This window comes from Rhinoderma darwinii, chromosome 4 (genome assembly GCF_050947455.1).
Source record: "Rhinoderma darwinii isolate aRhiDar2 chromosome 4, aRhiDar2.hap1, whole genome shotgun sequence".
Lineage (NCBI taxonomy): Eukaryota > Metazoa > Chordata > Amphibia > Anura > Rhinodermatidae > Rhinoderma > Rhinoderma darwinii.
The window spans coordinates 295,549,756-295,565,890 of NC_134690.1; the positions used below are offsets into that span (position 1 = coordinate 295,549,756).

At 47.8% G+C, this 16,135-nt stretch overlaps 1 protein-coding gene across 1 annotated transcript; it reads right to left on the reverse strand.

Moving 5' to 3' along the window:
- Window positions 1–4,852: 4,852 nt before the first annotated feature.
- On the reverse strand, window positions 4,853–6,566 carry LOC142761157 (uncharacterized). Its single transcript, XM_075864349.1, has 3 exons — window positions 6,268–6,566; window positions 5,864–6,017; window positions 4,853–5,740 (listed from the first exon to the last, which is right to left on the reverse strand). The coding sequence occupies exons 1-3, from the start codon at window positions 6,449–6,451 to the stop codon at window positions 5,002–5,004; spliced, it is 1,077 nt and encodes a 358-aa protein (XP_075720464.1). The 5' UTR covers window positions 6,452–6,566; the 3' UTR covers window positions 4,853–5,001.
- Window positions 6,567–16,135: the final 9,569 nt, after the last annotated feature.

The following is a 16,135-nucleotide window of genomic DNA, read 5'->3' on the forward strand; positions in this document are numbered from 1 at the left end:
TAATACATTGTGAACCCCCATTCATTGACATGGGCAACCATAGTGCTTAACCCATTACATTCTGCAAACATCAACCCAGCATTCTCTCTCAGTATCTTAAAAGTAGTCCACAAGGGATCCAAAAGGACCATCTTTTGTAGATCTACAGCGCACTTGTGGCAGTTACCGATAGAGAAAGCTGTTAAAGGGGGTCACTGTCTTCTAAAAAACACTCAGTGAGGATTTGTGCGGTTCCTCGAGGACCAGAACAGATAGATTAGGTTCTCTTCATTTTCAATGAGTCAACCACAACCCAAATGGACAATGCGGCAGAACATCCCAAATAACCAATGTTGAGGACTTCATGGCCACACAATTTGATGGTTCCTCCATCTTAACCAGCATGTTCTGTTGGGGGTTCTTGAGAAGATTTGGATTAACCATATTAGTCTAAGCAGAGATAGTCTACAGAAGTTTCTCATCTTAAATGCCACAATTAAGCTATACAATGCCACCCAGAAGACCAACAAATTACAGGACACCCTTGACAACATATAAAACCTTCTCTCCATGACTTGTGACCAGTTAATAAGCCAGTTCTTGCTGCCAAGTTTCCAACCTGGACCACATTGTCCTTTTGACCTTTAGACTGCAGTCCCGAGTCTCTAATCACACAAAACCCAATTCTCAACTTCTACCTTGTTCCTTCAGTTCAGGTCAAAAGCTTCAAGGCCAGTTGGTCCCTCCAAGAGAGACATCTAGAAGCTGGAGCGGAGCTTTGAGAATGGATATAATAGCGAGTAAGGTCACCGGTTGCTTGATGGGGCTCATTTAATCTCACACGCCTGAGGGGGAATCAACTCGTCTGTGTTGGGATGAATCCAAATGGTGAAGAACAGTCGAAGAACCTGGAATTCGAGACAAAACTGGTCAAACAATTAATAAAATATTTACCGGCTCAAGCCAAACATCCTACACAAGGGGGTGCGTCAATGAGTGATTCAGTCAGAAATTTAGGAGGATCTGCCACTGTGAAACACAGCGATCAACAGTCACACCCCCAACTCTAGGTCCCCAAGAACCATCCATCACGGGTCGTTCCACTTTCACTACCAATACATGAAGACCACAATGACCAAGTACCGTTTAAGAGCTTGTCAACTCCAACATGGTGGGAAGGATCTGTAGAAGTCTGTACGGTGGCACATGGAGCCCACACAATTCAGTTTCTCAGCCAGCTTCCTGTAGTGATATTTACTGGTCCTCACAGAATATAGTCCAATAGGTGGCAGCAGAGAGATATGAAGCTTCTCACGTAACAACTTTCCCACATACTCAACCCTGGTTGTCCCCGATTCTAAACGAGAAAAACAATTACATACATTAGGACATCCAGTTACCAGTGAAAATAATGAGGGTTATTGTCCAATTACTTACAGGAAAGGACCATTTATGGCCAACAGTTATTCGGAACAGGCAATTAGCAGTTAATCCATTATTCGCTATAGTGGGATTAGCTGACCACCCTATTCTCCTTTACAAGAAGGAAACTGTCAGCATGGCCAACATAGGAGGTAATTGGACGGTTACTGCCGTATTTTCTGACATTGACACAAGGGCAGCACATTACCCAGCCCATGATTGATTGAAGATCTTATTTCTGTGTCCACATGACAACACTTCCAGACATGTTCTCCTAAAGCTCAGTTATTATGGGAATACCAAGTGCCGAAAGTCAGAATTCTGCTTTTAATTAAGTACATTTGACAAAAAAAAAAAAAAAAAAAGCCACGTAACAGGTCTAGTTTCCTTATAACACGAAGCAGCACACAGAAACAAGTAGTGTTATCATCGGGACATTACAGATATAATTATAGGATCATTTTAAAAGCACAAAATCCTCCAAAAATGTAATCCATGTATAACAAAGCTCCGCAACTGATATATTATGAGGGAAATTTACCATCGGCTTTACAACACCTTTGTAGCATTAATTAGGACCCACACCACGTTTCTGACTTGCCATTTTACACTTCTTTCACAAGCGTCCATTAAAGTGGGTGGATTTTACAAGAGGGGGCATGGCCTCCTGAAGACCAACTAACACGTAAGAGACATTGTCACAAGATATAACACAAATCTACATCTGCTCATAGCGGCACAGAAATACATTACAGACAGAACTGTGCCAAATCTACCAAGAGAACCACGCCTCTTTCTCCTGCACACTTTGATTTCAGACTGACATATTAATCACTGGTCTAAGTAAAGCTCCACTATGTTTCACTTCCTCATCATTTATAAGATCTGCTCTTGCAGTCAGTGAATGGGAACACATTTACCTCCAACTACGGACATTAGTTTTAAACCTAGTCCTGCTCACAACTGGTGGCGGGTTTGTTACAATGTACACACATGTACCAGAGCTCATCTCTGAGAAATAGTAAGTCTTAAAACATTTCCATTCACTGACAACAAACCAACCTTGAAAACAGTAATAAATCAAGGACATTAGAAAACAGAATTATACCCTCAGCCTTGGACAGAAAAAGTGCCATATAAACATATTAAAATACTAAAGCCAAACAGACAAGAGCAAGACTGACACAAATAGACAAAACCACAGCTCTCCTATGACCAGACCATTCGTATGTATGCATCACTACATAAAATCACATTTAGATAAGCTTCACCTTGCCTGGCGCAGCCCAACCAGACTCCACAACCTACACAGCTCACAGACAAAGCTGCAAATAATCCCCCAGTATAAGGGGAGATTCACACGAACGTTGCGTTTTTGCGCGCGCAAACAACGCAGCGTTTTGCGAGCGTGTCAGCAGCGTGGGCAATGCGTTTTTGAACGATGTATGCGTGTAATACGCGCGTAAGACATGCGTTTTTCCCGCGCGTGGAAAAAACGCACTCAGCTGTTCTGTTTACGCCAGGCTTCAAAAGGGCCATTAATGCAATACCCCTGCTTCATGTGTGCACCTGTGTTAATTCATTTGTGTGCTTTGGATGCAACCCACTGTTTCTACCAGTATTTTAGTGAAGTTTGTCTGCCAGACTGCATTGATGCCACCTAGCTCTCTGGCCCGTGTGCTATTAGCATGGATGATATCCCGGAGGTTTGGGCAACGAGGTAGCCCTCTACGGCCACACCGGCGGAGATCAGGTAGGATGTGGGTTCACCCAATAGTGGCCCAACGCACCTCTAAAGGGCATTTTCATATCCTCTTTGCTGACCTCCGTCGTCACCCTGAGAAATTTCGGGCCTTTTGCCGCCTGTCTGTGCATGCCTTTGATATGCTGCTGGAGCTGGTTCGGCCTGGAATAACCTATCAGAACACAAACATGCGACGCTGTATTTCCCCCGAGGAGCGTCTCCTTCTGACGTTACGGTATGTGCAGTTTTGTGAGCCAGGTTACACCTTATTTTATGTCCTTAATGTCCTAAACTAACATGTTTTCTTTGTGCTTTGCTTGTATGAATTTCTGTAGTTTTTTGGCGACCGGCATTAGCTACCATGCCCTTCATTTTGAATTCCTAATTGGAGTCTCCACTATTTGCGGCATTGTCCCAGCAACCTGTGTGGTCCTGTGGCAGAGATTGAAGAGCAGCGTGATCCCTCAGCCTACGGCCCAACACTGGCTTCGCATAGCGCAGCAGTTTGAACGCGACACACAATTTCCTAACTGTATTGGTGCACTCGATGGGAAGCACATCCGTGTGCAGAAACCGCCCCACTCTGGCTCTCGCTACTTCAATTACAAGCAGTATTTTTCAATAGTTTTGCTTGCCTTGTCGGACTGTAATTTCTGCTTTACCATCGTGGACATCGGGTCCTATGGCAGCTCGGCGGATGCACGCATTTTTCGCTCATCTAGAATGGCACAGCGTCTAATGTCCAACCAACTTGATGTCCCCGAGCCTAGCATCCTCCCTGGCACCAGCGGGCCATCCCTTCCTTATGTTATGGTTGCAGATGAAGGTTTTGCCCTCAGCAAACACGTAATGCGGCCATTTGCGCGGAGGGGCATGGATAACCGTAGGCGCATTTTCAATCAGCGACTATGCAGAGCACGGAAAGTCGTGGAATGTGCCTTTGGCATCATGACCAGCAAGTGGAGGGTCCTGATGACATCAATGCAATTGTCGCCGTCAAATGTCACATGCGTGATCAAAGCCTGTGTTGTGCTGCACAACTTTACCCGCATCAATGATGCCGCTCATGATGTGGAATATATGGGAACATCTGCACCCACCACCAGCCTGAGCCAGGCTGCTCGGCCTGGCCGGCCACCGACATGTGGGCAGCGAGTGCGCCACCAATTTGCCGAGTATTTTGCCAGGCAGGCTTGAGAAGTAACCTGCCAGAACGCTGCCATTTGAGTTGTGGTGAAGTTAATCTTATTTGAGAGAACGTCTGTTTATCCCTCAAGGCCTTTTTTGGTGGGGGGGGGGTGTGGGGGAGGGTTAGGGACTCGCAAAACTTGAGGCCCCTTGACGTGGGTTGCGAGCTTAAAGCTCGGTAGGCGCTTGGAATACCCTTTTTAGACGGCAGGAATGCATGGACATCACATCCTCTTGTGGAAACTATGTATTTCCTGGCCTATATGTATGTGAGCGTTTCGGGGGGAGTAAAGTTAGTTCTGGCCAAACACTAACTATACTAATTACAGCTGAGTTCCTGGTATTCCAAACCCCTTCCGAACAACGAAGACCTCAAAGATGTGGTGGAGAAATCTAATACCGTCACAACCTCTAAGGCAACAGCACCTCCTAGCGGTAGAGGCAGTAGAAAAGGTGTGCAAGGTAACAAAAGGATTGTCCACACAGAACTTCAAAATATCGAACTTTAGTAGCAGTCATGTTTGTGGCACATACTCGCCATATCAGCCAAATAAATACAGAGGCGGGAAAACATACCCGAACAAAAAAGTGCACCAACATGATGCATATACAACAAATTCCTAGCATGTCATCGATTTCTAACATGTGTCGGTAGAAAAAAAGAGCCCCTAAAGATTCTGATAGGCATGGGTCGGCGAGCTGTAACCCGACCGTTCCGCACCACTCTGCTGTCCCCGGCCCTGAGGAGCCTGTTCCTGCACAGCATATTGGGGTTGATACTGCGGGTGGTAACCCTGAGGCTGCATGTGAGCCTGTAAACTTGGCCCAGGTATGGAGTATTGAGGAAAGTGATGGACTGGCCCAGGCATTGGGGCAGGGGAGAGGTATCTTGGGGCAGGAGGGTATTGCGCCATCTGCGAGAAGACGGGGGCAGGTTGGGAGGGCCTTGGCACATGGGCACGCGCTGAGGGCATATATACACTACGCCAGTGCTCCAGAGAAGTAAAGCACCGGCCTGGACTTAGCGGGGGTGTCGCACAGTCGATTAGCGACAGCATATTTATTTGCAGCCGCACCAACCTATCCTCTGGTACCCGCCGCATCAAAGGTGCCATGCTCCGGCAAAAAAAATCATGCTGGTCCTCATCGGCTGCACGGCGCAGGTACTCAAGAACACGGGCGTCCACCTGTGCAGCTGCGGGTGGGTTACCAGGACGTCTGCGGCGGGGTGCTGCTTGTCTAGGTGCCACTTGGTCCGGTTGTCCTGCTTCAGGCGCTGAGGCGACTGGACCAGGATCCTCTCTAGTGGCCTCCGGGGTGAGGGCGACCAGGGGAGCAGCGGATTGGGACGCCTGGCTACACTGGGGCCGTGCCTCCTCTTCTGAAGCATCCAGAGTGTCGCTAGTTCTATAATATAGGGGACACGTCAGTTGAGGAAACAAATGTCATGTGCAAACACAAAGGCGTTTTGGGGTATGTAACATGTTTGGAGGGTGACGTGGCCACAAAGGGACAACAACGAGTACTTACGGTCGCATGTCCATTATTTCCCGCAGGAACAACAGCTGGTCGTAGTACATGTAGCGCCGTTTTTGGGGACCACCATCTCCGCTACGGGCGCCGGATCCATGTTCTCGACGGAACTGGTCCCTCGAGCTGCGCCACCGTCTCTTTACATCGTCCACTGTATGATGAATAAGAACACATCATTGATTAAACTCAGCAGATGTGAGTGCGCACACAGACAGTGCATGTATAAACTGGTGTTATTAAACACACGTCTACACAAGAACAAGCCTAAGTTGATGATACTATATATAAAGATGGCACTGAACCGAAACGTTGGCAATGACAGGCAATTATTCAGCAGGGACGCAATATCCAATATGGATGTCATTATACACATCAATGGCGACACACAGATATCCACTCACCAATTTGTAGCCGGTCACGGGTGCGGCTGTCGGCCCACTCCTGCTCAAATAGCGCCTCTGCTATCTGCTCCCATGCTGCCTCCTTCAATGTGCGGTCATGGTACGACTCCGCATGGGTGTTCCAGACCTCCGGCCGCTCCTGAACTAACCTAATGAGCTTCCCAACATCCATCTGCCGAGGCATGCCTGCAAGGTGCTTGTGGTGCTTTTGCAAACGGTGTGGCCTCTTTTGCAAAACCTGCTGTCTAACCAACTTCCTGCTTTTCTGCTGGTTTCAACTAGTTAGTTCAAACTCATTTGCATTGAGACAACGTGTCCTGCGTGAAAAACGCGCGTTCGCAGCTGCTGCCAGCGTATGACATGCGTGATTTTAACGCACCCATTGACTTCAATGGGTGCGTGATGCGTGAAATACGCAGAGTTTTTGAACCTGTCGCGTATAGTACGCAGCGAACAAACGCTGCGCAAGAATCACGCACTGTTTGAACTGCCTCATTGACTTCTATAGTGCTGTGCGTGATGCGCAGAAAATACGCGGCCTGCACGCGCGCAAATCGCGCTCGTCTGAATCCCCCCTAAGTGCGGGTGCTGCATGTCATACAGGTGGACAATCACCCCCAGCAGCCAATCACTACATCACCCGGCTGGCGAGATGTCGGTCATAGCTGAGGGTCTTATTAATGTCAGGTGGAGCTCAGCCCTAATTAATGAGCCAATCACTGCGCCCGATAGTGATACAGATGTAGCAGAGCTGAATGTGTCAGTGATCCGGTCAGTGTGTGCATGGTGTCGGGGTATATTTACGTGTCGCTTTTTTGCTGTTTTCGCTGCGTTTTTTTTGTCGCAACTTTGGAATCGCATTGGAACGGAGGTAATAACGCACGCGGTTTTCGGATCATGTTTTAATTGCACCTCAACCGCAACGCCCGAATACAACTACAACCTACAACGGATCATTCATATCAGAGCGCCATAAAAACTGCGTCAAATACGTACAGGGTTTAACCACGAATTGCTGCGATTGTTAATGAAAGACCAAAGATAATATAATAGAATTGCGCCCCGCGGGTCCAGTCACACGTTGCGGCTGAGGTGCGACTAAAATCACATTGAAAAAAATGCATCCAAAAATAGAACGCTTTTTTACAGCGATTTGGTGTAATTTTTTTTTTATGCGATTACGGTAAAAAATGCAACTGCATCGAAAAATGCAGCAAATTGTGATAAAAACTCATGTGGTTTTCGGAAGCAGTTTGTTGATTTGTTGTAACTTCATCTGAATGGACCCAAATGCTGCGATAAGAAGAGATAAAAAAATGCAGCAAAAATCACTCCGGAATTGCCGCGGTTAGTGATGCGGTTTTCGCCTGCGCGTTTTTTACCGGTAAATCACATTTATTTTAGAAGTTTCACATTTAAAAAACGAGCTGGCAAATACCACATCGGAAATCGGGCGGGTTGTTTTTATGAGTTTTTTACAGCGCAGCCAAAAATATCTCATCTAAATGCTCCCGTACCCTGCGGGATTACTGCGCAACAAAGACGCAACTTCAATGTTTCCCTACGAAAAAATAGACGCGAGTAATCATCACAAAGGTCGCTGTCAATTCGCGGGATTACCGCATCTTTCTAATCGTTACACTCGCAGGCATCGAAATCTCGCCATGTCATTCTCTTACATAAGCTGGAGCTACACCGTAATGTATGAGTAGCGGACACCTCTCCTGACATCCTCTGTGCTGCTGGAGGGCACTGCATTTAAAAAAAAATAAAAAAATAGAAAAATAAAAAAACTGAAGTATATCGACCTTTTTACAATCTACCTCTGTCTGACCTCCCACAAGATCAACACATTCCTATCCTGAAACACTCTGTGCTGCTGATTCCCCTGCTCCTTTGACTATGTAACTGTCTCTTTGTGACCTCCCTCAAGATCAGCACATTCCTCTACTGTTATACAAGAACCGTGACTGGCACTGTTATGGGGGCTCTATGGATATCAGCGTTAGAAGACACTGTCAGGGGTATAGCTGGGGGGAGCTGGCAGGATATACCCCCCCCTGCCAGGTGCTGGGTGCCAGGGGGAGTGCCAGCAAGCCACTGTGCCTTGCCCAGGAAATTTAGATCTTACACTAGGTCACAATACTGATTCTTCGCCCCCGGTGAAGGAAAGTCTCGCTACAGACATTGTGCCTGTCACTGCTATGGGGCAACTGAAGCTGTTACTCTTATGGCGGAACTGTAGCTGTCTTTGCTATGGGGCGCACAGCTGTCAATATTATGGGGGCACTGTGATTGTAACTTTTATGGGGACACTATAGCTGACACGGTGCTCTGTAACAGTGACCATCACAATGCCCCCATAACAGTAACTGTGGCTATCTGTGTTATGGGGCACATGGCTGTTGTTATTATTATGGGGAGTATTTTGACTGTCACTGTTTTCGGAGCATTGTGGTTGTTACTCTAAGGCCTGATTTACACGAGCGTGTGCGTTTTGCGCGCGCAAAAAACGCTGCGTTTTGCGTGCGCAAAAGGCACTTGACAGCTCCGTGTGTCATCCGTGTATGATGCGCGGCTCCGTGATTTTCGCGCAGCCGCCATCATAGAGATGAGGCTAGTCGACGCCCGTCACTGTCCAAGGTGCTGAAAGAGCTAACTGATCGGCAGTAACTGTTTCAGCACCCTCGACAGTGAATGCCGATCACAATATACACCAACCTGTGAATAAAAAAAGACGTACAAACTTACCATGAACTGCCTGCTTCCTCCAGTCCGGTCTCCCGGCCGTTGCCTTGGTGACGCGTCCCTCTCTTGTCATCCGGCCCCACCTCCCAGGATGACGCGGCAGTCCATGAGACCGCTGCAGCCTGTGATTGGCTGCAGCCTGTGCTTGGCCTGTGATTGGCTGCAGCTGTCACTTGGACTGAATTGTCATCCCGGGAGGTCGGACTGGAGGAAGGAGCCGGGACTTATCGGTAAGTCCGAACTTCTGTTTTTTTTTACACGTATATGTATATTGTGATCGAAAGTCACTGTCCATGGTGCTGAAACAGTTTAAGTCTTTCAGCACCGTGGGCAGTGACTGTCTCCTGACGTCGCGTACTCGAACATTTTTTGCCGGGTTCGGTCAAAACGAGTTCGGCCGAACCCGGTGAAGTTCGGTGCGCTCATCTCTAATTTGACACTCCGTTTGGATGTTTGTAAACAGAAAAGCACGTGGTGCTTTTCTGTTTACATACATCCTTTTGACAGCTCTTGCGCGAATCACGCAGTTCGCACGGAAGTGCTTCCGTGCGGCATGCGTGGTTTTCACGCACCCATTGACTTCAATGGGTGCGTGGATGCGCGAAAAATGCACGATTATAGAACATGTCGTGAGTTTTACGCAACGCACTCACGCTGCGCAAAATTCACGCATTGTCTAAACTGCCCTATAGAGTAATATAGGTGCGTACGACACGCGTGAAAAGCACGTGCGTCGCACGCGCGTATATTACGCTCGTGTAAATGAGGCCTTAGGGGGGATTCACACGAGCGTGTATTCGGTCCGTGCGGGCCGCGTGGTTTTCACGCGGCACGCATGGACCAATACAAGTCTATGGGGCAGTACAGACAGTCCGTGCTTTTTGCGCAGCATTTGTCTGCTGCGCAAAAAGCGCGACAGGTTCAATAACTCTACGTATTTCGCGCATCACGCACCCATTGAAGTCAATGGGTGCGTGAAAACCACGCAGGTTGCACGGAAGCACTTCCGTGCGAACTGACTGAAACAGCGCACCAGCTGTCAAAAGAATGAATGTAACCAGAAAAGCACCACATGCTTTTCTGTTTCCGAACATCCAAACGGAGTGTCTTTGCGATGAGCGAAGCCGGACAAGCGAACCGAACTTCACCGGGTTCGGCCGAACTCGTTTTGGCCGAACCCGGCAAAAAAATTATCGGTACGCGACGTCAGGAGATAGTCACTGTCTATGGTGCTGAAAGAGTTAAACTGTTTCAGCACCATGGACAGTGACTTCCGATCCCAATATACATGAACCTGTAGAAAAAAAAACGAAGTTCTGACTTACCGATAACTCCCGGCGTCTTCCTCCAGTCTGACCTCCCGGGATGACAATTCAGTCCAAGTGACAGCTCCAGCCAATCACAGGCCAAGCACAGGCTGCAGCGGTCACATGGACTGGCGCGTCATCCAGGGAGGTGGGGCCCGATGTCGAGAGGCGCGTCACCAAGGACGCGTCACCAAGGCAACGGCCGGGAAGTTCTCGGTAAGTACGAACTTTTTCTTTTTTTTTAACAGGTTTTTCGATATTGTGTTCGGCATTCACTGTCGAGGGTGCTGAAAGAGTTAGCTCTTTCAGCACCTTGGACAGTGACGGGCGTCGACTTGCCTCATCTCTATGATGGCGGCTGCGCGAAAATCACGCAGCCGCGTATCAGACACGGATGACACACGCAGCTGTCAAATGGTTTTTGCGCTCGCAAAACGCAGCGTTGTTTGCGCGCACAAAAACGCAACGTTCGTCTTTATCTGCCCTTATGGAGGCTCTGTGGTTGTTACTGTTATGGGGCTCTGTGGTTGTCACTGTTATGGGGCTCTGTGGTTGTCACTGTTTGGAGGCACTGTAGCTGTCCCTATTAGGGGGGATTCACACGAGCGTGTATTCGGTCCATGCGGGCCGCGTGGTTTTCACGCGGCACGCATGGACCAATACAAGTCTATGGGGCAGTACAGACAGTCCGTGCTTTTTGCGCAGCGTTTGTCTGCTGCGCAAAAAGCGCGACAGGTTCAATAACTCTGCGTATTTCGCGCATCACGCACCCATTGAAGTCAATGGGTGCGTGAAAATCACGCGCACCACACGGAAGCACTTCCGTGGGACGAGCGTGATTCGCGCAACAGCAGTGAAAAGGATGAATGAAAACAGAAAAGCAGCACGTGCTTTTCTGTTTCCGAACATGCAAACGGAGTGTCTTTGCGATGAGCGAAGCCGGACAAGCGAACCGAACTTCACCGGGTTCGGCCGAACTCGTTTTGGCCGAACCCGGCAAAAAAATTATCGGTACGCGACGTCAGGAGATAGTCACTGTCCATGGTGCTGAAAGAGTTAAACTGTTTCAGCACCATGGACAGTGACTACCGATCCCAATAAACATGAACCTGTAAAAAAAAACGAAGTTCTGACTTACCGATAACTCCCGGCTTCTTCCTCCAGTCTGACCTCCCGGGATGACAATTAAGTCCAAGTGACAGCTCCAGCCAATCACAGGCCAAGCACAGGCTGCAGCGGTCACATGGACTGGCGCGTCATCCAGGGAGGTGGGGCCCGATGTCAAGAGAGGCGCGTCACCAAGGCAACGGCCGGGAAGTTCTCGGTAAGTACGAACTTTTTCTTTTTTTTCTACAGGTTTTGCGATATTGTGTTCGGCATTCACTGTCGAGGGTGCTGAAAGAGTTAGCTCTTTCAGCACCTTGGACAGTGACGGCCGTCGACTAGCCTCATCTCTATGATGGCGGCTGCGCGAAAATCACGCAGCCGCGCATTAGACACGGATGACACACGCAGCTGTCAAATGGTTTTTGCGCGCGCAAAACGCAGCGTTGTTTGCGCGCGCAAAAACGCAACGTTCGTGTGTATCTGCCCTTATAGTAGCAATGTGATTGTTAATGATATGGGGCACTGTACATATCACTGTTATGGGGGAACTGTGATTTTTAGTGTTATAGGGCACTGTGTATATCACTATTATGGGGGCACTGTGGCTGTTCCTATTATGTGGTTGTTCATTTTATTCAGCACTGTGCATATCACTATTATGGGATACTGGGACTGTCCCTATTATGGGGGCACTGTAGCTGTCCCTGGTGTGAGGGCACTGTAATTGCTACTGTTATGGGGTACTGTGGCTGTCACTATTATAGGGTACTGTGGCTGTCCTTATGATGGGGGCACTGTGCCTATCACTATTATGGGGTACTGTGGCTGTCCCTATTATGGGGGCACAGTGCCTATCACTATTATGGGTTACTGTGGCTGTCCCTATTATGGGGCCACTGTGGCTGTCCCTGGTGTGAGGGCACTGTGATTGCTACTGTTATGGGACACTGTGGCTGTCCCTAATTTGGGGTAAAAAATGCCTAAAATGGGGTCAGAACTGCACATGTTTTGACTAAGATTTGCGGTTTTTCTCTGTGCAGTTTTATAGAGAAAGTTGTAAAATAAATGTGTTTCACTTTTTGCGATCAAACTGCGCGCAGTCCCGCCACGATTGATGCATTTTTTACCGCGTGGCCAAGAAGGTTTTATCATCATGCACCCATAGGGCAACCTCACACGTGGCGGATCTGCCTTGTAAACTACAATGTATATGGAAAAATATTTTGCAACTCAGATTTCTTATTTAAATACGCCACGTGTGAACTGACCCTTACAGGGTCCGTGTGAAACTCTTTATCCCTCTGACCCTCAGTCCAATCTCCACAGTTTGGGATTTTATTTTTCATTGCACCAAAGCATCTGATTCCAGGCCGGAAAATGAGCGCCGATCAACGATACAGCACGATGATCAGGGGTGTAGGGATCGTCACTACGATCGTTCATCCACATGTATTTGCATCATAATGACACTGACACTTGGGGTACAGGATAATGACACTGACACTTGGAGTACAGGATAATGATACACTGACATTTTGGGTACAGGATAATGATACACTGACACTTGGGGTACAGGATAATGACACAGACACTTGGGGTACAGGATAATGATACACTAACACTTGGGGTACAGGATAATGACGCTGACACTTGGGGTACGGGATAATCACACTGACACTTTGGGTACGGAATAATGATACACTTGGGGTACAGGATGATACAATGAAACTTGGGGTACAGGATAATGATACACTGACACTTGGGGTACAGGATAATGATATACTGACACTTGGGGTACGGGATAATGACACTGAGACTTGGGGTATAGGATAATGACACATTGACACTTTGGGTAAAGGCAGGGCCGGACTGGCCATCTGGCAGTTCTGGCAAATGCAAGATAGGCCGGTGAAAAGTGGGCCACCTGCTGGCCGCCCAAACAATCGGTTACGGGCATTCAGGGCTGCACCGTCCATGAGGCGAAACGAGCTGCCTCTCTGGGGGTGCGGCGGCGCCACTAAAACCAGCCGCCGCCACCCTCTCCTGCACTAATTGTACCTGCATCTATATGGCCGGGCAAGTTCTATGCCTGACCATTCAGTGCCTTACAATGATGCTGATTTGCAGGTCAGAATGACTTGCCCCACCAATTAGCTCTTTTCAACGATGCTAGCGGCGTGATGATGTAATCGCTCTTCTTCCATTGTTGAAAGGCGCTGGTTGGCGGGGCCAGTCAATCTGCCCTGCCAATCAGCGCCGTCGTTCAGCCCCAGCAGACCTGCTCAGAAGAGAGTAGGCCTGCATTAACACAGGACGGCGTGGAAACGGGATCAATGTGAGTATGTAAAGTTGTTGTTCTTTTTCCACTTAAAAGTGTGAGTGGCATTATTTACAGGGGGAGCTATATGTGGGGCATAGTCTACTGGCGAGGCTATATGTGGGACACTAAGGCCTCATGCACACAACCGTAGCCATGTGCACTGCCATAATTTTTGGGTCGAATGGCCGCGGAGTTTCACCAACGGGCCACCCGAAAAATCGCGGGCCGTGCACATGGCTGAGTGCATTAATTTCTATGAGTCTGGACCGCAGAACATGGCCATAATAAGACATGTCCGTTCTTTCTGCGGTCCAGGTTTCTGGGCCATACACGGACCATGGAAACCACAGTCGTGTGCATGGGCCCATAGAAATGAATGGGGCCGCAATTCTCCCGTGTATTTTAGGTGGAATTGTGGCCGCAAAAGCATGTTCGTGTGCATGGGACCTAAGGGGGAGCTATATGTATGGCACTATATAAGGGGGAGCTATATGTGGGGCACTATATATGGGGAGCTATATGTGGGGCACAATCTACAGGGGAGGCTATATGTGGGACTCTATCTACAGGGGGGCTATATGTGGGGCACTACAAACAGGGGGTGCTATATGTGGGGCACAATCTACAGGGGAGGCTATTTGTGGGTCACTATGTACAGGGGGATATATGTGGGCACTATGTACAGGGGGGGCTATATCTGGGGCACCATCTACAGGGGGGCTATATGTGGGGCACAATCTACAGGGGGGCTATATGTGGGACACTATATACCAAGGTGGCAATATGTGGAGCACCATCTACATAAGCGGGCTATATGTGGGGCACTGTGTGTGGGGGGCACAGTGTATTGTGCTATTATAATCAGTAACACAGTGTATGGTTCTATTATAATCAGGGACACAGTGTATGGTGCTATTAAAATCAGGGACACAGTGTATGGTGCTATTATAATCAGGAACACAGTGTATGGTGCTATTATAATCAGGGACACAGTGTATGGTGCTATTATAATCAGTAACACAGAGTATGGTGCTATTATAATCAGGGAAACAGTGTATTGTGCTATTATAATCAGGGACACAGTGTTTGGCGCTATTATAATTAGAGGTGCAGTGTATGGTGCTATTATAATCAGGGACACAGTTTATTGTGCTATTATAATCAGGGTCACAGTTTATGATGCTATTATAATCAGGGACACAGTGTATGGTGCTATTATAATCAGGGACACAGTTTATGGCATTTTATAATTAGAGGTGCAGTGTATGGAACTTTTATATTTAGGGGTACAGTGTGTGGCACCATGAGAATTTTATCTTCGTTTATAGGTGCAGAAATGTTTGAATAGTGAGTAGCTGAAGACATCTGAGCGGTAAACTGCAGAAATGTGCTGTGGCGGAGAAAAGTCATCATGGTGGTCTGGACCGGATAGAGAAGAAAAGAGAAAAAGAACAACTAGAATCTGAGATTGTCACCGGTGTGTCACTTAATGTAAATGTTTATTCTGCCTTTAATAAGTAATGTAGTCACTGTATGATCTGCAGCGAGATGATGGTGGTATGATTTTTATTTTGGTAAACAGCAACTCCCAGCATATCCTTACCATTGTTCCGGCCATGCTGGGAGCTGTAGTTTTACGCCATACAAACCTATACATCAGTGGTTGCACTAAATTGAGCTGTATTTGTGCTGGTGCTGTATTTATGTACTGAGCATGGTTCTGGTGTTGTATATATATGTAATCAGCTTGGTTCTGGTGCTGTATATATGCACTGAGCTTGGTTCTGATGCTGTATATATGTACTGAGCTCAGTTCTGGTGCTGTATATATGTACTGAGCTCAGTTCTGGTGCTGTATATATGCACCCAGTCTTGTTCTGGCTGGTGCTGTACATATGTACCGAGCTTTGTTCTGGTGCTGTATATATGTACCGAGCTTTGCTCTGGTGCTACATATATATATATATATATATATATATTGTAAAGGATGTGCCTGACACAGCTTCTGTGTCGATGCCCGTAGTTAATCAGCCTGCATCTGTTCCTAGGTCTGCTAGAGTGACTCGATCTGCCACCACTCAAGCTGGTAGGCTGAGGAGTGGGAGAGCCTATCGCAGCCTGGCCAGATGGTTCTAGCTCCCGCCCTTGGTCTACTTATACCTTAATTTGCTGCTTGTCCTTTGCCTGTGATTCTCTTGCTTCCTGGCTCTGCTGTTCCTGCTGTTACCATTGACCTCTGCTTCATATTGAACCTGGCTTGTCTGACTATTCTCCTGCTCTGCATTTGTTACCTCGTACACTCCTGGTTTGACTCGGCTCGTCCACCACTCTTTTGCTCATGGTGTTGCTGTGGGCAACTGCCTTTCTTCCCTTGCTTCTGTGTACC